Source organism: Neomonachus schauinslandi, chromosome 6, assembly GCF_002201575.2.
Source record: "Neomonachus schauinslandi chromosome 6, ASM220157v2, whole genome shotgun sequence".
Taxonomy (NCBI): Eukaryota; Metazoa; Chordata; class Mammalia; order Carnivora; family Phocidae; genus Neomonachus; species Neomonachus schauinslandi.
Genome location: NC_058408.1, coordinates 112,733,515 through 112,757,955, shown reverse-complemented (window position 1 = coordinate 112,757,955; position 24,441 = coordinate 112,733,515). Strand labels below are relative to the sequence as shown.

At 37.7% G+C, this 24,441-nt stretch overlaps 1 protein-coding gene across 1 annotated transcript in view; it reads right to left on the bottom strand.

Annotated features, from left to right (window-relative positions):
• BMPR1A (bone morphogenetic protein receptor type 1A) overlaps positions 1–24,441 on the bottom strand; it is a 137,966-nt gene that overhangs the window by 9,996 nt on the left and 103,529 nt on the right. The window contains exons 4-8 of the mRNA XM_021700103.1: positions 17,747–17,909; positions 15,439–15,541; positions 11,012–11,108; positions 10,749–10,848; positions 2,607–2,751 (exon numbers count right to left, since the gene is read on the bottom strand). Coding sequence (XP_021555778.1) covers positions 2,607–2,751; positions 10,749–10,848; positions 11,012–11,108; positions 15,439–15,541; positions 17,747–17,909 — 608 coding nt within the window. The remainder of the gene's footprint in view (positions 1–2,606; positions 2,752–10,748; positions 10,849–11,011; positions 11,109–15,438; positions 15,542–17,746; positions 17,910–24,441) is intronic.

Here is a 24,441-nt window from a genome sequence, read left to right as displayed (position 1 = left end):
ATTTTTAAAGAAGACAGGATTATTGAGGTATTAAGTTACATACAACAAAATCCACTCTTTTTGAGAACTGTCTGACGAGTGTATACAGTCATATAACCACCACCACAATTAAGATAGAGAACGTTTCCATCACCCAAGAAAGTTCCCTCTTGCCTCTTTAAAGTCAATCCCCTCCCCACCCACCCCCAGGCCCTGGCATCACTGATCTGTTTTCTTTTCCTACAGTTTTATCTTTTCTAGAATATCACGTAAGTGAAAACATACAATATGTAGTCTTTTGTGTCTAGCTTCTTTCGCTTAGCATAAAACACTTCAAATTCATCTATATTGTTGTTGCCTGTATCAGTAGTTCCTTTTTTATTGATGAGGAATGTTCCACTGTATGAATGCACCACGATCTGTTTATCCATTTACCAAATGATGGACTTTTGGGTTGTTGACAATTTATGTCTTACGAATAAAGCTGCTGTGAACATTTACATTTGGGTCTTTGTGTGGGCATGCCTGCAGATCTCTTTGGTAAATACTTAGTGGAAGAACTGCTTCACTGTATAGAAAGTATATGCTTAACCTTTTCAGTCAACTGTCAATCCACTTCCCAAAGTGCCTGAAATGTTTTCATTTCAATCAGCAATGTATGAGATTTCTAGCTGATCTATACTCTTTTCCGCACTTAATATTCTCGGTCTTAGTCATGCTAGTGGATGTACAGTATCTCACTTTAATGTTTAACTTGCAATTCCCTGCCTTTTCTTGTGCTTATCTGCTGCAATTCCTTTCTCTTCTTTTGGGAAGTATCTGTTCAAATCTTTTGTCCATTTTAAAAAATGGGGTTGTCTTATTACTGAATTGTAGACATTCTTTATATATTCCGCAACACAAATTCTTTCAGATCTGTGTTGCCAGTTTGTGACTTATTTTTTCCTTTGCTTAAGCTAAGTGTCTTCTGAATAGGAAAAGTTTCAAATTTGGGGGCGCCTGGGTGGCTCAGTCGTTAAGCAACTGCCTTCGGCTCAGGTCATGATCCCAGGGTCCTGGGATCGAGCCCTGCGCATCAGACTCCCTGCTCTGCGGGAAGCCTGCTTCTCCCTCTCCCACTCCCCCTGCTTGTGTTCCCTCTCTCGCTGTGTCTGTCAATTGAATAAATAAAATGTTTAAAAAAAAAAAGTTTCAAATTTTAAAAAAGCCTAATTTATCATTGTAAAAATGATTCATGCTTTTTGTGTCCTAAGAAACCTTGCTTAACCCAAGGTCACAATGATTTTCTAAAACATTTTCTTTTAAAGGTTTTTAGACTTTAAATTTTCCATTTTACATTTAGGTCTATGGTCCATTTCAAGGTAATTTCATATTTGGAGATAAGGGTCGAAATACACATTTTGGGAAACGGATGCTCAGTCTTCCCTGCACCATTTGTGGAACAGATCGTCTTCTCCCCACCGAATTACTCTGGCACCCAAATCAAGTGACATTTGTGTCCATTCCTATGCCCTCTATTCTCTTCCACTGACACACATATTTATCCTTATCCTTAAGGACCACACTAAGCTGATAACTGTAGCTTTATGGTAGGTCCAGAAAGCAGGCAGTGAATCCTTTGCTCTTTTTCAAAAGTGTTTTGGCTCTTCTAGGTCCTTTGCATTTCCATATAAATGTTAGATCAGTTTATCAATTTCTATAAACGTTTGCTCTGATTTTGGATTGAATAGAACTATAAGTCAACTTAGGATAACTGAAATTTTAATACTGCGTCTACTCAGTCAAAAACAGGATATACATCTCCCCTTATTTAGGGCTCTGTTAATTTCTCTTGGCAGTGTTTTCTAATTTTCAGTGCCCAGGTCTTACATAAATTTTGTTAAGCTTATTCTAAAATATTTGATGTTTTTTGAAGCTATTTTAAATGGTACTGCTTTTAACATTTTAATTCCTAACTGCTCATTGCCAGTGTACCTATATTCAATGATTTCTGTATAGTGACCTTATATTTTATAACCCTGATAAACTCACTTGCTGGTTGTTATAGCTTTATGGTATCATCCTTAAAATTTTTCTTTGTAGATAATCATGTTGTCTGCACATGAAGACAGTTTTACTTTAACCTTTCCAATTCAATTACAGAATTATTTAATTCAATAAATTAAAAAATTAGAGATCAATGTACTTACTTTAAACAAATGCAATTAAACAATTAAAAATATGTCTGGATATCTAGTATTTATTAATTTGAAATAGTTATACTTCTCTCAACTAATGAATTTAATCTTAGGTGCAAGGAATTTATACCTGACTCCTCTTCAAGTTGGCTGTTAAAAGCAAAACTTGTGAGCTAACTCTAGCACTTATATAGAACTTCATGATCACATTTTCTTTCCTAACTTTGCTTGTGGCTCTATCTTACTGCCTATTCTATTCTTCTTGTCTCACAGTTCTTACTTTTAACTGATTTCTTCTTGCATGACTGCAGCCATCTTTCTAAATAAGAAGGAAGAAAAAAATGTGTCTAGTAATGTTCCCTAATCTATAACAATTACGCTGCCTACCATCATATAAGGACACAATCTGTACCAATAAACCACTCATGTCTATATGACATTTTATCTTACCAATAAAGGTAGTCCGGATCCACTACCAGAACTCTGTGACTGGTCAATGAGGTCTTTTAATGATTCTCCGACTGGAATAAATGCTTCATCTTGTTCCAAATCACGATTATAACGACGTCTGCTTGAGATGCTCTTGCAATAATGTCTTTTAAAAAAGCAGAAAATAACCTACATTAAAATTCCCAAACTACAAATACAAAGTTCTAGGGTAAGAAAAATCTTGAGGCTGTCGACACCATCATCCTTCCTTCAGATAGAATCACATCCAAATTAGTCTTACGGGATAATATCTCCTCTGTTAATGTCTAGGAATGGAGTTTATCAGGTAGAGTTCTATGTACGTGTTAAAATGGAAAGATGTCCACAGTGCATTGGCTAGTGAAAAAAAAACAGCATGCCGAAGTGTGATCTTAGCTATACAATTTTTAAAAATTATATATATCTACATATGTCTAAAAAGATCAGAAGAGATATATAACAAGTTGTAAATAGCAGTTATTTCTGGGCATGTTGGAGTACCCACCTTCTACTTTACATAAGCATTCCCGTTTGAATTTGTCAGTATTTTGAATTTTGTTGTATCAAAATGAACAATGAATATAGTTCCATTTTAAAAAAGGGAAAAGGAGCTGATGCAAAGAAATCAAACAAGTTCTCTGAACTCATTCTGACAGTTTTTTGGGTTTTTTTGAAGATTTTATTTATTTGACAGAGAGAGATAGCGAGAAAGGGAACACAAGCAAGGGGAGTGGGAGAGGGATAAGCAGACTCCCCGCCAAGCAGAGAGCCCGATGTGGGGCTCGATCCCAGGATCCCAGGACCATGACCTGAGACGAAGGCAGACCTCTAACGACTGAGCCACCCAGGCGCCCTCATTCTGACAGTTTTGAAGGTTCTTTTTACAGTTTCAAATTATGAAATACTTCAAACATACAGGAAAGTAGAGATTTAACTGCCACCCATGTGTAGACCATTAACTGAATAAATATTAACATTATATTTATTTTAAAGACAAAACATTAGAAATATTTGAAGCTCTTGCCATCTCCCTGATAATTCCATTTCCTTCCTTTACTCCTCAGAAACAAACACTATCCTGAAAGGTGGTATGTCCTTCTTATTTGAGTATCTTCATAAACAACACTGTTTCTCTGGATACAAAGTGACTCGAATGGCATATGCTGTATTACTACTTGATATCTTCCTTAAAAAAAAAAAAAAACAACTTCCTTATGTTTTATGTATTTATCCATGCTGATACCTGTTTAAAAACAATAGCTCATTTTTATTGATGCTGAGTGTGTCATGCATTGTTCTAGGACTCACTTCCTCTTCACAAAACTCCTAAGAGGTGAATGCTATTGCGAAACCATGGCCCAGAGGTTCATCATTTGTCCCAAGTCAGACACCACCAAGTGGCAAAGCTGGGATCCAAACCCAGAGGCCTGGGCCTGGGAGCCAGTCTCAGTCACTACTATTCTGCCAAGGAAACGATTTAAATGGTACCTTGGGTTCTTGTTAGGAATTTACCACAATTTACTCTGACAGTCGTATCTGTTAATTCCAAAAGTTTGTTAATACAAATAGTAACGCAAAAAATATTTTTGTGCCAGTCTCTTGTGCAGGAGTATAAGAATTTCTCAAAGGTACACACACTTTCAATTTTAGTGATATCACTTAATTGCTCTCCAAAGTGGAATAATATATAAAGTATAATAATAATAATAATAATATGCTATAAAATATTTATATATGATACTTTATAATACTATTTTAATATTTTATATAATATAAATATATTACTATAATTATAATTAATATAAATATAAAACATATAATACAATATTTTATATTATACTACTATACTATATACTATATACTATACTATAACTACGATTACTATTTATATTATACTACACTATACTATATATTATACTATACTATACATTACACTATATATAATACTATTACAATATTTTATAATGTATTATAAAGTATAGTATCACAATGTGCATTTCCCCATGTTGAAGTTTGCACTAGAATATGCACATTTTTATGCTGTTACCAACCTGATGGGTATGAACGGACTCATTTTCCCCTGACTTCTAAGAAAGTTCGTATTTTTTCCTATGGTTCATTTTCTTCTGTGAACTGCTCCTCATATTTTTTTGCCTATTCTGTAAAGTGCCTATTCATGCTATTTAACAGGGATGTTTTCTTTTTTTCTCATTGATTCATTAGGAGTTTCTTATATAATCTGGATGCTAAATCTTTGTTAATTATGCTACACGAGTCTTCTCTCAGTCTGTCAGTATCCTGTCACTCCACTTACTGTGCTTTGTTTTATTTTTATTTTTTAAAGATTTTTATTTATTTCTTTAACAGAGATAGAGAGAGAGCACAAGTAGGCAGAGTGGCAGACAGAGGGAGAGGGAGAAGCAGGCTCTCCGCCGAGCAGGGAGCCCAATGCGGGGCTCGATCCCAGGACCCTGGGATCGTGACCTGAGCCGAAGGCAGCCGCTTAGCCGACTGAGCCACCCAGGCGCCCGTTTTGTTTTTTTAATGTTGTCAATTTAAACTTATCAATTCCCCCCTCCCTTTTTTTTAAGATCTTATTTATTTGACAGAGAGAGACACAGTGAGAGAGGGAATACAAGCTGGGGGAGTGGGAGAGGGAGAAGCAGGCTCCCCGCCAAGCAGGGAGCCCGATGCAGGGCTCGATCCCAGGACCCTGGGATCATGACCTGAGCCGAAGGCAGATGCCCAACTGACTGAGCCACCCAGGCGCCCCAATTTCCCCCCTTTTTGATACATGTTTTTTGTGCCATGTTTAAAGACCGTCTTCTCAACCCTAATGTCATTAGCACATTTTAAAGGTGTTAAAATTCTGATTCTCTCGTTTAGTCCTTTAATCCATTTGGCACTTACAGTAAAGGATGGAAATTACAGAAAACATCAAGTCAGGTTTGTTTTCTCTATGGACAGCCCAATATACTTAGCCATTTTTGAATTTTATTTTTAAAACCTTATATGAGTAACTGACTCACAAATGGTTTAAAATTCGCAGAGAAGGATGTGCAGTGAAAAATCTTCCTCCTGCCCTATCCCTACGCCATCAAGGAGGAACTGGAAAAAGCCCGGAACTGGAACGGTTTCCACAATCTGTTCGGTAATCTTCAGGACAGCCTTTATGTCTATTTAGATAAAAAATATATATACTGCTGTTCACCTCCCCCGTTTTTCTTTTTTCTTCCAGAAATGGTAGTATGGCCATACACGCCGTCCTGCAGCTTGCGTTCTCACTGAGCCCTCCATCTGCATCCATTCCACAGCCGCACATAGAGCCTCCTCTTCCTTTCATGGCGAACAGTACTCCATTGTATGGCAGTTAACCATTCCCTCACCAGGACCATTTACACTGTTTCTAGTCTTATATCATACAAGGCTAAAATGGAAAATTTCCTGGCATATCTGTATACACATTGCTAGAAGTTAGAACTGATTTTGGAATTTTGATGGCATGCTCTACTGACCTCCTCCTTGAAGGTTATACCAGTTACAAACCCTCCACCCTTGTAGGACAGCCCATCTTCCCCACACTCTCATCCACCCCCTTATAACACTTTTAGAACTTTGTTTTTAATTTTATCCAAGTTCTATATTCATCTATTTTTTTTTAAAGATTTTATTTATTTATGTGGCAGAGAGAGAGAGACCAAGTAGAGGGAGAAGGAGAAGCAGGCTCCCCACTGAGCAGGGAGCCTGATGCGGGGCTCGATCCCAGGACCCCAAGAGCATGACCTGAGCCGAAGGCAGACGCTTAACCGACTGAGCCACCCAGGCGCCCCTTTCCTTGAGTACTTTAAAGATGCTGCTCTGCTCTATGCATTGTTTCCCCTGAAAAGTCGGCTACCATCAATCATCCTTACCTTTCTTCCTCTATACCTAATCTGCCTTTTTTCTCTGGCTGCATTTAAGATTTTTTTATTACTGGCTTTGAGCAATTTGATAATGATGTACCTTGGTGTAGTTTTCTTTGAGTTTCTTGTACTTTGGCTCTACAGGTTTACAGTTCTAATTAAATCTGAAAAAAATCTTGGTCATTATTTCTTAAAATATTTCACTCTCTCTCCTCCTCTTCTCTCCTTTCCTTTGGGAACTCCAGTGTATATACAGTTGACCCTTGAATGACGGGGTTTGAACCGCATGGGTCCATTTATATGTAGATCTTTTTTTCAATACAGCATAGTACTGTAAATGCATTTTCTTTTCCTCATGATTTTCTTAACACATTTTCTTTTCTCTAAGAGCTTACTCTACTCTAAGAATATAGCATATAGTACACACCAGACAAAAAATGTGTGTTAATCAGGCGTTTTGTTTTATTGGTAAGGCTTCCAGTCAACAGCAGGCTATCAGTAGTTACATTTTGGGGGAGTCGGTTATGCACAGATTTTTGACTGCACAGGCATCGGTGCCCCTAACCCCTGCAGTATTCCACACAAATACACACACGCGCGCGCACACACACACACACACACACATTAGGCTGTTTGAAGTACCACAGCTCACTGGTGCTTAATTCCTTTTTTAAGTTATTTTTTAATGGTTTAGTTTGTAGTTTCTTTTTTTTTTTTTTTTAAGATTTATTTATTTGACAGAGCGAGAGAGCACAAGTAGGGGGAGCAGCAGAGAGAGAGGGAGAAGCAGGCTCCCCACTGAGCAGGGAGCCCGAAGCAGGACTCAATCCCAGGACCCTGGGATCATGACCTGAGCCAATGGCAGGCACTTAACTGACTGAGCCACCCAGGCACTCTGTTTGTTTAGTTTCTATTGCAATGTCTTCATGCCTAATCCTATTTTCTTCTATAGTATCTAATCTGCCATTAATCTCAGCCAGTGTACATTTCATCTCAGATAGTACAGATCTCATTTCCTAAAGTTTGATTTGGGTCTTTTTATATCTTCTATGTCTCTATTTCACTTTTTGAACATATAAAATACCGGTATAATAACTATCTTAATGCCCCTGTCTACTAATTCTAAAATCTAGATCAGTTCTGGGTTGGTGTTTTTGATTCCTCATTATTGGTTGTATTGGTTGTATTTTTGCATGCCTGGTGATTGTTGACTGGATGACAGACACTGTGAATTTTACCTTGTTGGGTGCTGGGTATTTTTGTATCCCTCTAAATATTCTTGAATTATGTTCTAGGATACAGCTATTTGGAAACAGGACAATCCTTCTGAGGTGCGACCAGTGTCATTTTTAGTCTAGGGCTAATTATTTCCAATACTGAAGCAAGACCCTTCTGAGTACTCTAACCAAAGGCCTGTGAATTATGAGGTTTTCAAGTCTCACAGCTGGTGGGAACAGACACTATTCCCAGATTGTGTGAGCATCGAACAATGTTTTCCTCAGTCTTTTCAGGCACTCTTTCCCAGCCTTGGGTAGTTTCCTCACTTGTACGTGCTGATCAAGATTCAGCTGAATATTTGATGGGAACTTTCTGTAGATATCCAGAGTTCTTTCCCTGTGAAGCACTCTCCTCTCCAGTACTCTGTCCTATGAACTATAACTGCTATTCGTACCCCAGACTCAGCTACATCTCCTGGAGAGTCAGAGCCTTCTGGGCTACACCTGGGTTCCTCCTGTGTCCTATAGCTAGAAACTCTGGGCAGTAAGGAGGGCAATCATAAGGCTCACTTCATTTATCTCCTGTTTTTCAGGGATTAGTGTCTTTCACTGCCTGATGGGCAGCTATTAGTATGTGAGTGGGGTTTACTGATTATAGGCTTCACTGTAAGATGACTGCCTGGGCCATTTCATTGGGTCCACTGGGGTCAGTATACTTAGGTCTTTTCTCTTGGGCTGGATGGATTTCCCCAAGAAGATTCTTCCAATTTGTTATTTGAACAAGCCTGGCTGACAGGGTTCTGGGATAGTTGAGGGCCCACCAATCAGTATGTAAATGTTCACTTTACCTCCATGTTTTCACTGTAATACCTCACTCTCAATAAATGGATGCCACACTAAGAATCTTATTTTTGTTCTTTCCAGAGAATACACTTCTAGCCTTCTATTAGGGAGATGGTGGGGAAGTGACTGTTCAGAACAGGAGTAGCGAATCTCATCATCTGTGGTACTTGCCATCCAAAATGGCCCACAAGGACCCTCACCTCCTGGTATGCATGTCCTTGTTTAGTTCCCTTCCATAACACAGTAGGGCTGACCTGTTGACCAAGAGAATGTGGCAGAAGTGATGATGTGACTTTTGAGTCTAGATTGCATGTAGCTTTGCAGCTTCCACCTTGATCTCCTGGATCACTCACTCTAGGAAGAAAAAGCCAGGCTTCACGCTGCAAGGACACTCAAGCAGCTCTGTAGAGAGGCTCACATCAGAGAAACTAAGGCTTCCCGCCAATTTGTGAGCCTTAGAAGTGAGCTACCTTTATCTTAGAAGGTGATCTACCAGCTCCAGTCAAGCCTTCAGGCGAACACAGCCTCTGCTGACATCTGACTGGATGTTATGAAAGATCCTGACACCCAGTCACTCACTCCTGAATTTCTGAGCCACCGTGAGAGACAATAATTGCTGTTTTAAGCCACTGTGTTTGGGAGTGATTTCTTAATGCACTATTGCGTAACACACACAGCATCTGACTTTCTAAAAATAGACTTTCAAGCAATCCTCTTGGTTTTACTGCCACTCTCAACTTTACTTCCAGAGATAACTGGTACCGCCGATTCTTGAGCTTCTTGGAGAATTCTATGATATAAACTGGTTGCTTTTTTACTGTCTCAAAAGTCTAGCCTAGGAGTCTGATTTTTTAGGTCTGCAAAGTCACTTACTACTTATCCAAAAGCTTCCCAAGTTCCAAAGTTTTTTGCTGTTATCTCCTGTTTTCCTCGTCCTAGTTGGACAAAGAAGTTAAAAACTATTGCTTTTTTACTGGAGGCAGCAAGAGTAAGTATGCTCAACCTGCCTCTTTATCTAAGAATTTCTGCCAGTATAACAGGTGAAAAACAGTATCTCAGTATGATTTTAATTTGCATTTTTCATATGGTGAGTATTCTTGGGTCATCTTTTTATTTTGCTTTTAAGAACTCTAAGTATTTCCTTTTAGGTAAATATTCATTTTCCCACTGAACTGTTAAGGTTTTTTTCTTTTTGATTTATAAAAGCTCTCTATATTTGAGAAATCAGCTCTCTGTAATATAAGATGCCAATATTTTTCACTGTTCGCATTCTGTTTATGGTGGTTTCTGCCACCTAGTAAAGTTTTATTTTTACGTAATTGACACAATTTTTTTTTTTTAATTTAAAGTTTTGTTTTCTGTGCGTATGGTTTTTTTGCTTTTCAGTTTTGTGTCAGACTCAGAAAGGGCTTCCACATCCTGAGATTATTTTTTAAAATTCTTCCACGGTTTGTTCCAGTGCTTTAATCACTTCATTTTCCATATATCTAGTTCCAATCTGGGTAAAATTTATTCCAGTGTAGGTAACTGATTAAACTTCATCTTTTAAAAAAAAAAACTTTATCTTCTTCCATATAGCTACCTACTACCAAATCCATTTATAGAATTATCCCCAGTGATCTGAAATGTTCCCTTTATCATATACTAAATTTCTTTATATACTTGGGTCTATTTATGGGTCTAATAACCTGTTCTACGGATCTCTTGGTCTATTCGTATGCCAGTAAGATGAAGCTTTATTACTGAAGTTTATCCCCTCCTGTTGTTACTCTTCTCTTTTGGCAACTGTCCTCTGAAATCACGACTAAACACAAACAATTCTGAAGCCACAAATAACTAATGAATGATAATGTACTTGGCTTTTTGAGACAGATCTTCAACACTCATATATAAGAAAGTTCAATATTCTATAAATAAGAAAAATCATAAGAACTCAGGAACAAAACAAGAAGTATAAAGTTGCGTTCAACTAACTGATTAGTAGTAAGGTCCTCTTTTCCCTTAAGAAAATTATAATCTAGTTAGGAGATTATAACCTAAAGGAGACAGAACCAGAGAATACAAGTTAATGGTGTCTCAATAATTTCTTTGCACTGCTTTTAAAGAACTGCTCATACGTAATATTCAACAAAATATATTTTGTATCAAAATAATTATCTTACTTGTAACAAAAGCAGCTGGAGAAGATGATCATAGCAATTATGCAGAGAGCCATAGAAATGAGCACAACCAGCCACCGAATGCTGCCATCAAAAAATGGACCTGACAAGGGAAGTAAACAATAAAGTACACATATTATCTTTCTATCACATATTAAAGGGGAAAAACAGTTTGTAGTGTTAAATTCTAGAAAGCTTGCTTACTGTTAAAACCAGAGAAAATATTTTACTGAAAATCATGATCATGCTCTTCTCGGCTAACCTACCTATGACAACAGGGGGCAGTGTAGGTTGTAAATACTGGTTACATAAATTGGTCCGACAACATTCTATCGTCCGGCGTAGCTGGGCTTTTGGTGAATCCTAGAGGAAGAGTAATGATAAAATTAAAAATGGCTTGATATTTTAAGTTGATAATGAGGTTTTTTAAATATTCATAAATATAATTTTTAATTCAGCTGAAAGAACAAGACCTCCGAATTTTATGTGTAAAAAAGGATTACTGAAAAATTAGAATCTGTGCTGAAATAGTGAAGACTGTGAAATTATTTTTCCTAAGGAGAACATATGTATGTGGATGGTGTGTTGGAACACTGAACTATAAATTACAAACATAAGTTCATAAGTATTTTACACCAAAACTTTGGCTTATCTTAATATATTACTATTCATTTGTTTTAATAAAAATGTAAGTCATGGGATCTTTTCCTTAAAAAACATGGATAAGACATTTTATCACAATGATGAACTAGTAGGGTACACAGGATCTCATAGCAGTACTTAAGTGGAGGGTATCCCAGTCTAAAGAAAAGAGATATCAGAAAAAGTAGTCAAGTAAGTAGAAGATACTGCAGAGTCTGCTTACAACAACTTCGCTGTAACTAATGAACCCCACACAGAAGCAAGTTAAAGCAGAGGCAGTGAGGACAAAGGGAAAATATAGAAGCCATATTCCTGAGCTTCTTAGAGTCTACCACCAACTAGATATGAGATGTGTCCCTAATAGGTCAGAAAATGAGCAGAGGAAAAGACCGTAGTCATGAGAACAGACATCAACAATTATGTGTGAGGTTTGACTTGATTGGTACAGTACTTGACAAGTTATTAACTTGAATGCTGACGTTTCAGCACTGCCTGGGAAAACTGACATTCTGAACCAAAATAGTAACAGAAAGGAATTGCTTGTCATTATAAAAGTAGCAACAATATAAGCAGAAATTGACCATGCTATTCTTAAATATCAGATGGCCAGAAAGGAAAAACTTCAGTATGCTTGAGCATGACTTTAAAAAGGTGAACAGGAGTCCATGACTTGAGATTCTGTCAGGGAAGGTGGGTCAAGAGTATTTGGAAACTTTCAAAAACCACAAGTTTTACACTTTAACTGAATTTTTAACATTAAAACAATTTTTACTTTTAAATGATCATAAAAAGAGAAAAGACAGATATGTTAGGAGTTATACAGGTGACTCTGAAATAATCCCAGATAGAGGACATTTACACGAAGGATGGATGAAGAGTACATAACTAAAGATGAATACAAGGACTACGAAGCATCCAAGAACAGCTGCAGGAAGGCTAACGATCAAAATGAGCTGAGCCTTGCAGAAGAGAAAATATAAAGAAAAACGAAGAAAGGGTTTCTCTGGCAATGCTAGAAGACCGACCACCAAGCAATGGATGTGTTGCTGACAGAACAGATGAGGGGGACAAAGATCAGCACCATGCAGTGGGAGCCGCTCTCCCAGGCACAGGAAGAGATCCTCCAGGGCTCCTGTGTTCTGCATGAGTGCCTGCCCTCAAAGCCGAAGCCAGGTGATCACACCAAGCAAGGGAAGAGAGAGGCCTGGAAGGCTTGTGTGATGGGAAGATTTTAGCAAGAACAAGTGTTGGAGACTGAAGGGCTAAATGTTATACTTTTTTTTTTTTTTTTAAAGAAAAAGAAAGCAGACTTGGCCAACTAGAGTTTGGAGGCCGCATGGTAATACGGAAAAAGCAAGGGCTCTGGAACCAAACAGTTTATTAAATCCTAGCTTTGCCACTTACTAACTTTGTGAATGATGAACTTCTCTCTGGGCTTTCGTTTCCTCTGCTGTAAAATGGAGGACAAAAAAACACCTGCCTTATGGGGCAACTGCGAGGAAATGAGGTAGCATATACCAAGTACCTAGCATATTAAATGCAAACAGTAAATATTCGATAAATTAATTCTTCTTGCTCTAGCAAATGTGACATGATCCTAGTGGGGATTCTAGAACAAGCCAAAAATGCTTATAAACTCCCAGAAGAGCCAAAGTGGCTTCACCAAGAACAGCAATAGCAGCCTCAGCTCCCACCTCTCTTAGGTAGGCTACCTGGGTGGGCAAAGATGAAATGGTCAAGTTGGGGGAGGGGACCTTTCCTATTCCTACACTCCCCCACTCCCATCCGCCACCCATGTCCATTTGTGTGATTTGTCCAGAGTCACGTGAGCCTAGATACTTAGATTTGAATTACAACACTGGAAATGAGGTTTTCGGTCCCAGGCCTTTAATCTGTAAACCAGGAGGGAGATGGGTGATTGTGCAAAGGAAAAAAGGAACAGAAACTGCCTGGGGAGCCCTGTTCTCAGGCAGGCCAAGAGGACTAGGCTCTGGAAAGCAACTCCCCTAAACTATCCACTAGACTATGCGATCCTTGTGTAACACAGTCTGTGTGTACCTAGGGATGCACATAACCGGCTTAGTGACTGCTCAGTTATATCATCAGAGCTAACATTTATTAAGCCCTGTGTGCTAAACTCTTTACATATACGTTATCATATCATTTGATCCTTACAACTCCTTTACAAGTGAGAAAACAACTTTAAAAAAGAAAAGTGCCCCAAAGTTCTGCAGCTAGTAAGCAGCAGCACACGGAGTTGAATACACATTATGAAGTTTTAGCAACTAACTTATATTAATGAATTCAATTTGTGATATACCTAGTTTATGGGGCTTTCAGGATACTGGTTATTACTGCTGAGCTCAGGGCTCTAACCACAGTTCTTTTTTCAATATTTTCAGTGATTAAAAAAATGTATAGAATTTGTGGTTTATAAACATGCAAATGGCATAAAACTGGAAGAAATAATCAAATTAGCATCCCCCCCAAATCCTGACAAATTACAGAAAAGGACTAATTCTAACATAATAAAATTTAACATAGACAAGTACGTAACAACTGTTTAACAAAACCCATTCCAGTCCCATCCTATTTGTGTCAAGAAACCAGAAGAACCAATAAAGAATGGAAGAGGTGTGGTTCAGCAGTAGCATGAGTGAAAGGTGGGGATTTTGGCTGACCGGAAGCTCGACAGGTTTCAACAGTGTGGCATGACAATCCAATATCTAACATGAGATTTGGCTGTATTTAGAAAAAGGGAAAGGAGTCACTTATTCTCTGCATTTTTTTTTTGTGCCTGGTCAAACCACACTTGATTCTGCATGTAACACTGAGAAACCGGAGTAACTGAAGCTGATCATACACGGAGCAGTTGAGGTGATCAGGAACTAGCATTTTCACGGGCAGAGACAAGACGGTATGGGGAGGAACGGAGGACCACACAAAAAACTTTCTTCACACAGTAAAGGGCTATCTTATTAAAGAGGCTTTAGAGGTGCGCCTGGGGTGGCTCAGTTGGTTGAGCGACTGCCTTCAGCTCAGGTCATGATCCTGGAGTCCCGGGATCGAGTCCCACGTCAGGCTCCCTGCTCAGCAGGGAGTCTGCTTCTCCCTCTGACCCTCCCCCATCTCATGCTCTCTCTCTCTCTCATTCTCTCTCTCAAATAAATAAATAAATAAAATCTTTAAAAAAAAAAAAAAAAGAGGCTTTAGATTTGTCCTCTGTGGTCCAAAGGGGCAGGAAGAGATTTATAGTCATTAGGAGGAAAAGCTTTCTAAAGTTCGTACAGATGAAACAGGTGGTCTTGGGAGGCAAGGAGCCCCTGTCACTACAGGTATTGCACTAAAAAAACAGATGGGATGCAAAACGTGTTTGTGGGGGGGAAGGGGGATGTACAGAGGAGACGTGTGGATCCCCAACTTTAGCAGAGGTCGGAACATAGAACCTTTAAAGTTTCTATCAATCCTGAGAATTTCTTAAAATGGGAATAACTTCCTAAAATAGTCGAACCCTAAATCTGTGAACAAACAGTTCTGTCTGAAGCTGTTTTTCAAAAACACTGGAAGGATTGCTGGGGCAAAATTACTATACGGGATTTTGAAGAGAAGAGGTTTATACCCGAGAGCCATCAGGATGTTCATAAACTCTTTATTACCAGCTCTCTGATGCCTTTGCGGCTACTGTTAAAATAGCTCCACTGAGATTTCCTTACAAGGACTGAATTTGTTCCAGGGACACAAAGGTTACTGCCCATCACCCTAAAGTCCTTCCAGTCAATTTTATAATCCATGGGTGATACCGTGACAATATTTTTTGCAGTCATGACAATTTGAAAACAGGATGATTTAAAACTTTTTTTTAAAGTAAAATAATCTGGAACTTCAATTACCACAATCCTACTACTTGAAGCAAGAGCTAAGCTTCCTCCAATATATTTGATTTACAAGAACATACAGTGATGAGCAGATCAGGCACATTTCTCCTGGAGAGAGGAATACTTTCACGTGGTCCCTCCCTTCTTTATTGCATAGGCCCCAAATGAGATCTTACCTTGCACTGAAAGTCAGATCCTTCATATTTCATACACCCTGAAGCTAATGTGGTTTCTCCCTGGTCATCTTCTTCTATGATGGCAAAGCAATGCCCATTAGTTCTAAAAGAAAAGACCCCCCCAAAAACAAAAAACATAACTTCACATCAGAAAGTACCAATTAAATCTCAATTTGAATGTGACTGGGTACTAATGACCTTTAGTACCTTGTTTTTTGAACTAGAACTGCATTCACATGTTATTTATCAGCAAAATTCTATGGGTTTTCAGGCAAATGAAAGAGTTTCGGCATCTGAACTAAAACCTAATGGTCCAAGGTGGAAAAAGATTTCTTTTAAAATGAGTCCTCCAAATATGAATTATTATGTAACTTCTCTTTGCTAATCACAGCCATGTGATCACAGGAAGCTGATCTATAAAATTTTACAAAGTAAAGAATCTTAATGTTTAAAAAACGGCTGTCTCTTTAGGGCACCTAGGTGTCTCAATCAACTGAGTGTCTGACTCTTGGTTTCAGCTCAGGCTCAGGTCACGATCTCGGGGTCGTGGGATCAAGCCCCGTGAGCAAGACTCTGTGTTCAGTAGGGACTCGCTTGAGACTCGCGCGCTCTCTCTCCCCCGCCACCCTTCCCCCAACTCGTAAACACTTGTTCTCTCTCTCTCAAATAAATAAGTAAATCTTTTTTAAAAAAGACTTCCTCTTTTTATCCATGGGATTTTCAGTATTCACATACCATAGACAATAAATAAAAACAACTTTTTTATGAAACACAAAACCAGACTAAACGACAAAGTAAAATATACTTGGGAATAACAGACTGACTAAGATCCTGAGAGGTGCATTTTACTGAATGTGATATGAAAAAAGGGGTAACTTTTGAACAGCTTCAAGAAATTTACATATATATGTATTTAACGAAATGTTGTCATTTTAGTATTAGTATGTTGGAGTTTACCCCTAATATATTCATTTAGACTTTAAAGGGCAGGAAGCCACTTGTAAAAGATTTTTTTGTGTGGGATGCCTGGTAGCTCAGGCGGTTGTGTCTGACTCTTGGATTCTGGCTCAGCTCATGGTCTCAGGGTTGTGGGATCAAGCCCTGTATCAGGCTCCATGCTCAGCTGGGAGTCTGCTTGAGATTCTTTCTCCCTCTCCCCTCTGCCCCTCCTCCCACTTGCGTGCACTCTCTCTCTCTCTCAAATAAATCAATAAAATCTTAAAAAAAATAAAAACAAAAGCTTTTTTGTGTGCTCTTACTTATTCATATCAGTAAGTATATTGTTTCTACTTAAAAGACTTGCAGAATTATTAATTTTTTTGTAAGGAAAAATGCTAAGTGTGGGGCAAAATTCTGTTAAAATTAATGATTTCAGTTATTCTGGATTACTAAGCCACTAAGAGCCCACACATATCAGGCATGTATTACGGACAATAGGTTTGGCAAGAAATTACCTGGTGACATAGTGTGGAACACTCCCCTATGACAGATTATCCAGGCTGTCACAATAATTTCAACTACCACCAGAGGACAAACAACAAATCTAAGACATGGTGAACTATCATATAATTTCAATATTTTACATGTATACTTTTTGGCTTTATATCTGGTGACATTCAAAGAGCATACACTCATTAGGAAAGTACAAAGCAGGACGTTATTACCTTCATAACAGGGACACAGTTAATTAACTGATGAGACTATGTTGTTCAGGGAATTTTTTTGGCTAGTAAGCCAATTCTTCAATGTCCCCAAACAATATGGAATAGAATTATATGATCATTTATAAATGTGTTGAATAGTTAACATAAAATTAAGTAGGAAAATTTAAAACTGTCATATAAATCAGATTTGGATTGGGAGCTCACTTGTAAGAAAGTAAAATAAAATTAAGTATCACAGTATCAACTTCTATCTTTCTGTAAAATATTTCAACCAATTCAGAACTGTAAGATTTTGGGTGAATTTCTTTTTTGGTAATCTCTAAATTTTCAACAATAAGTATCAGTAAACTTTATGATAAAAAGATTATTAAATAAACTCAAAATGTTAGACAAATACCAGATACCTTTTATCTCCTTTAAAAAGGATATTACAGTGTTACTGTAAGAAAAGAACCATCAATCATGTAGTAGTACTAAATATTCCCATATACAGAACAAGAAGCTTTTTGGCTCTTTGGAAAGATACCATATAAAATTAAAGAAAAAAAAAAAAAACAACCTTAAACAATGTAAACAATTCTTAAAATAGCACCAAATGTGCTCCTATTCTCATAACTTTAAGAAGGACTGCATAAAATACTTACATGCATGTGTTATTAATAGCATCATCTGGGCAGTGTCCTGAGCAATAGCACTTTAAAAAAGGCAAGGTATCTTCTGGTGCTAAGGTTACTCCATTTTCTGATTTTTTCTGGTCAGAGTCCGATTTCATCCCAGTACCGTGGAGCATACTGTCTAGATTCTGCCCTGTATTCAAATATGAAATCTGTGAATAAACCATTTCTGAAAAGCTAATTCTTTCAATTTCAATTTCCAATGAGAAGTTTCTAGGTTTTCTTATTACAGTATGACAGCTACTGTGTTTAATTAAAAATACACTTCATTCATACATTTAACATTTGTTAATAACCTATTATGCACAGAACAACCGTCCCAGGTATTGTGGGACATATGGAGAGGACTATGTCACAAATTTTGCAAGGTGGAAGACAATGTGGCAAAGGCAGAAGAATATGGTCATGACTTTAAGAAAGGTACAAAATGAGAAGCAATTTCAGGGAAGTCTGAGATTGTTTCCAATCATTAAAAAAATACACAAATATGGTTCTTAAACTCCTTGGCTCAAGACTTGGGACTAGCTTAAAAAAAAATAAGTCCTTTATTTGTGCCTCTGTGTGGAAGTGCAATTACTAAGCATCTCGCTTTGGACTTTAATTGCTTAAGTAAGGGAACTGTGAGAGCATGGGGACTAATCATATTATCTGGTACCTTTTATCTCAAGGTCATTGGTTCAAATCCAGCCTATGCTGCCAGAAACTGAAGGTTACTGTAGGGCAGTAGTTAGCTTATGAAAATAGAACTGTGTTCTTGCATTAGAGTCAAGTAGCCTCAAATGACAGATACTGTCATATTTGGTACTGAATCTTTCAGGCTGAAAGCAGAAAAGAACTAAAACGTTTTAGTAATTCCTACTTCTCTCCAAATCAGCTGAAATTGGCTAGCCTACTCCTTGTAGGGTTGACCTCCAGGGAATAAAATATTAAGAGAATTGTATATAAACATTTCATTATAAATGTTAAATAAGTGGTTCAAGCATAATGTGGACTTGACTTTAGGTCTCCTACTCCTCTGCCATCTTGCTCCTCCAATGTGGACTTGACTTTAAATTTAGCCATACTGGTAAGATGAACTATTGAAAAGAAAAAGTAACACACAAACACACACTGATAACAGGAAAAGAATGTGCTGCTAATTTTTTTTTAGTGACTCCATGCCTTGAATTTTAATAATCTTCATTTAACCCTTTAAATTGATAACAAAGCTTAAAGACCTCATTTACGTTAGGAATGTCAACTGTAAAAAGTAACAAAAGGGTGGGATGGCCAAGAATAGAAGAAATCCACTAGGCTAAAAATGAGGCGACCTGGACTGTGGTCTACTATGGTCCTACGATGGTCCCACCACAGTTTAGTTAGCTGGATGATCATGGACAAGCCCTGTCACTTCTTCAGACCTCATTTACTCAGTAAGACTACAGGACTAGAGGCCACCTGAAGTCTCTTCACCAGCTTTAAAATCCACTACGATAACAGAAGGAAGCACTAATTTAAGTATGGAGAGCAAATGGTAAATAATATACTACATGCAATTAATTTTTCAAATATCTAGTGATACACAGAAAAAGCAGTATAGTGTGATAGAAATGACACGGAAATAACAGTGTGAAGGTAAGGGTTCAACTCCCAAATATATCCATAGATGTTACTCTCTGAACTTCTTCTATCTCTTAAAAATGACAATAATAATTCCTGCCCAATTCAACTCAAGGTTATATATAGATGAAATGAATGTATAATAAAGGGCTTAATTACATATAAAATAAGGTACAAATGAAGAAATTATTTAATAACAAAGATCATACTAAAAGATCACCAATACCTAGAATATTCAAAGTTATATCATGGTTAATACACATAATTTCCCAAAACACTATCTGAATTTAGGAAATTAAAAATCCTAATTATAATAACTTGCATCTGGGGTTTATATTACCTCAAATATTTATTTAACAAAACATTAATTAGAGGCCAGCTACGTGCAGGCAAGTTACCGATTGCTGGAAACTGATCTGGTCCTTGAGAAATGGGGAAGGACAATAAGCACATAAACAAACACACTGTGAAAAGTGATATAATACAAAGGTAAACGAAGGAAAGAGTCTGTAACACAAAGTCGGCCTAGGTGTCAAAAGCAATGAAAACTAAGCTGTATCTTAAAGTTACAAGATTTCCCTAAATAGAGGCATGGATGCAGAGAAAAATAACTAAGCAACAGCCTCTCTGCAGTATCTCCCTAGGTGACAGCACCCACCCCATGGTCTAAACAAATCTCCTTGTTGATAGTTCCTAGATTTACCCCTCCAGCCTGCTTAAGTAATCTCAAAATTAACTTGTCCAAAATGGAACTCATTAACGTATCTCCTCAAACCCATCTCCCCAAGTCTTTTGGCTCAATCTCCAAAATAGATCTCAAGTTTTTCCACTTTTTTCCAACTCCACTGCTATTACCTGGCCCCATCATGCCATGCCACTTCTGAGATAGTAATCTCCACACTCACCTCCCTACTTCTGTTCTTGGGCCCTCCCATCCATTTCCCACATAGGAGCCAGAGTTATCTTAGAAACATAAATCTGATCCTGTCACTCTCTGCTTAAAACCAATTAATGGCTCCACATGCACTCAGAATAAACTCCAATCTCCTTCACCATGCCCACCACCAGCAGGATTTGGACCCTGTGTACCTCTCCAACATCAACTCACAGCACCTACCCTCCACCATGCTCAGGCATGCTAGCCTTCTGTCAGTTCCTACAATATGCCAATCTCTTTCTACTCACTAGTCCTGTGTTTACAAAGCATAAAATTATGAGGTCTGGGGTGGGCTGAAGCTATAGGTTGTATTTCAAACAAATACATGCAAAAAAATACTTAAAGTTTACATGCTCAAGTGTAACAACTGAGAAAAAACCACAAATATATATAAATACAGAGATGAATAGCTAAAAGATACAAGTGACTATATATAGACACATTTATACCAGCTTCCTTTGTCATTAATGGCAATTTTTGGCATCCATGATTTTACAATTTTTTTCCTGACTAATTTTTCTTACTTTTCCAGTCATCTATGGTCTTCCTTTGTACAAAGCAGAGAAAGTCCTCCCCCGTCCTTAAGACAGAATGTCTAGAATAGGAATCAGAAGGCAAAAGGTAGGGGAGCTGGAGAGACCATTGGGACATCAATGCTTTGCATGTACGAAGTGATCAGTAACAATTCTCCTTAATCTGTGTGCTACGGAGTGGTGACTACTGAAGGTGGCTTCCAAGTTGTCCTTCTGAATAGGAGTTCATATAGTACTTATCCAATTTCTTCTTCATCACTGAATACTGGGTGTGTTGGGCACCAACAATTTCTCTCTTAGCTACCCACTGCTAGACCATGAAGAGGCCCATATGAATCTGGTGGACAAGGTGACATACTACCCAAAAGTCTTGGATGAGTGGCCGAGTGCATTAAGTGGATAAACCTCTGGGTTATATATACATATATACCTATATACCTTTGAGGAGGAATTGAGTATTTCCATTGGCACTTCTAGCATATGCATGCGAGAAGGGTGTGTATGAGATTAGGTAGACGGGTGTAGTACCCTGCAACAACTGTTGTTAGGTGTTCTTCTTCCCTTTACCTTGCTACACACACACACACACCCTTTTTTAAATATCTGCCCCCTCCTCCATGTGATTCAGGGAAGCACAGCCCTACCCTCAGTAGAGACAACTGTTTTGTCTAATCCAACAATTTTAGTTCTAGTCCCCTTGCCACTGCTGACACAAGAGCATAAATTACTTCTGGCCAATAAAGTTAGAAGGAAGTCCACTGGAAAAGGAAGGGGAAGGAACAGGAGAGGTGCCTGGGGAAAGATTTCTTTACCAATTAAAAAGAGACACGAGAGACATCCATTCCCTCTTCTACTGAATGCTGCCAACTCAAATTTGCCCTATCTACATGGGATCTCTGGCCCCACAGCAGCCACATTGTGGCCATGGAGTCAGTTTAACCTAGGGCTAAATTAATAGGTGGAGGAGAATACAGTTGAAAAAGAGAAAGAACTTGATGAGAGCCAAGGAATTAACTTACTGAAGTCCCCCTACCGTCAGACTTCCTGTTTTGTAATACATTTTCCTTATTGTTTAAGCTATTTTGAATTGGGGTTTTTTTTGTTGTTGTTGTTACTTAGAGCTGAAAACACCTTAACTGACAGAAGAGAAAGAATCTGTTCAAGACTTTTTAAGTTGTCCCAAGGATATCTATTTTCCCTATCTTCCTAACTGACCAAACTCTGATTTTGTCTGGCGGGACATGTGTCCAGCCATAGGCAATGGACTTAGATTAATCTACGCTGACTGTGACAACCCCATCTCCCAGTTTTCCAGTAGCCCTAGCAACTGTCTCAGTTTATCCAACAAAACACAATAAAATCTGCCAGCAGAAGGCTGGTTTCTGGGGACATTTTGCTTTCCTGAAATAACATGCAGTTGAAGTCAGTGCTGACCCTTTCCCCATTTTTCCTTCCTCCAATGCAGATAACAGCAGCCGTTTTGTAACCATTAGGGAAAAGCCAAGAAAACTACAAATGTCAACCTTGACACCACTCAACTACTGAATGAGCACCAGCAAATATCTACCATCTACATCAAAAAATAATTCTGTTTGTTTAAGTCACTGTTTGTTGGGTAATCAGTTTCTTAAAGCTAAAATCCATTTCTAAAACTTGTGACCAAGCCAAAAACAAGGACTAAATAGCAATTAGGTGTTAGTATCAGGTGACGCATTCTTTGATTCAACTTGAATAACTTTATCTCAATGTAAAGGACTTAAATCTTTATCAAAACATCTAATGCTCCAAAAACTCCTGTTTACATCTAGGATACATGTTATTGTTTCTATTTTACAACTAGGAAACCAATAATATGGAGAAATTTACTTTCCCGTGACACAACTGAAGCTAAAGTTGAAGCTAAAGTCATTTCCACTAACACCACTTCTAATCCTTAGTAATCTCTAAGAAATAACATTTTCTTCTACATTGGTTTTAGTTTTAAGACTAAATATTTTTATTTTATTTAAAGCAACTCTCAAACTAATCTTTTTGAAAGGAAATGTAACACATTTGGCTATTCATCACAGAAATGTAATTCTTACCGATATTTTTTGCTTACACCTAATAACTAATGACCAGTTTATTTCATCTAATAAAAGTTTATTACAGAATAATTTGAATCAGGGTGGGGAAAGAATTTTGAATTACACTGCCTCTGTGTGATCTATATAGATTTTTAAAAAAAATTTAACATCAAATACTAATTATCTGGGAGTGAGGTAGCAAATATGCTATTAATTTAACTCATCTTCAAAACAGCTTTGGCTGGTGCTGATCAACAAGACATATAACAAGAGCTGTTAAAATAAAGGTGTTTTATTAAATAATTTGGTATCTCACCAAAAAAAAGTGGCTTTTGGAAGAGGGCTCTCTGTATTCTGAGCAAGAAAATACTAATGGTATCAATTACACCTAAGACAAAATATGAAGCTACAGATTTTATTTTTATCTTTAAAATGAAAACATCAGGGGCGCCTGGGATGGCTCAATAGGTTAGGTGTCTGACACTTGGTTTCGGCTCAGGTCATGATCTCAGGGTCATGCAGCTGAGCCCCACATTGGGCTCCATGTTCAGCAGGGAGTCTGCTTGGGATTCCCTCTCTCTCTCAAATAAATACATTAAAAAAAAAAATGAAACTGTCAAAAAATTTGTGCTGTTAACTGTATTTCTTGCTAGTAGATATTAATCTTTATCACTCCAAACAAAACTTTATGAAAGAACAATCTGTGATGACATAAATTTAAGAGAATGAAGATACCCAATAACTTTAATCTAAAATCCTTTTGCAAAACAGTACTCTCTCTTCAGTTTGAAATAATGTCCTAATTAAACCATTTGGGAAAAATCCCATGTGCAAATATAGCCTGTCTGATCCTCAGAGTCATCACTGTAATTTCCTGTTTGGGAATTCCAAGCTATGAACACAAAATTACAATGCTGTTCATAAATAAAACTTTTGAGTATTCTATGAAGAAATTTTAGTATTTAGCATATACAAATGCAACTTACCTTTCTGAAGTTTTTTAATGATGACAAAATGATTTTTAAATTATTTACATTTATTCTGTATTGTATTTTAAAGGAGAAAGGAATTTTTTTTTTTTTTTTAAAGATTTTTATTTCTTTATTTGACAGAGAGAGACACAGCAAGAGACACAGCGAGAGAGGGGGCACAAGTAGGGGGAGTGGGAGAGGGAGAAGCAGACTTCCCACCAAGCAGGAGCCCGATGCAGGGCTCGATCCCAGGACCCTGGGACCATGACCTGAGCCGAAGGCAGACGCTTAACGACTGAGCCACCCAGGCGCCCCAGGAGAAAGGAATTTTAAAACTATGTCTTGAGTACCTATTACCCTGTGTCCTAGTCTTACTAGGACAGATACTTTATTTTATACTTTAATCCTCACAAGATTTAATGTTGCATATCATAATGCCTATGTTATGGATAAGAGAACAGATTCAGAGAGGCTGAAATTTTACCAATATCTGAAAATGTTTCTATCACAATCAAGTTCAAAATTATCTGGCATGTATTTGTTCTTTGCCTTTTTACTT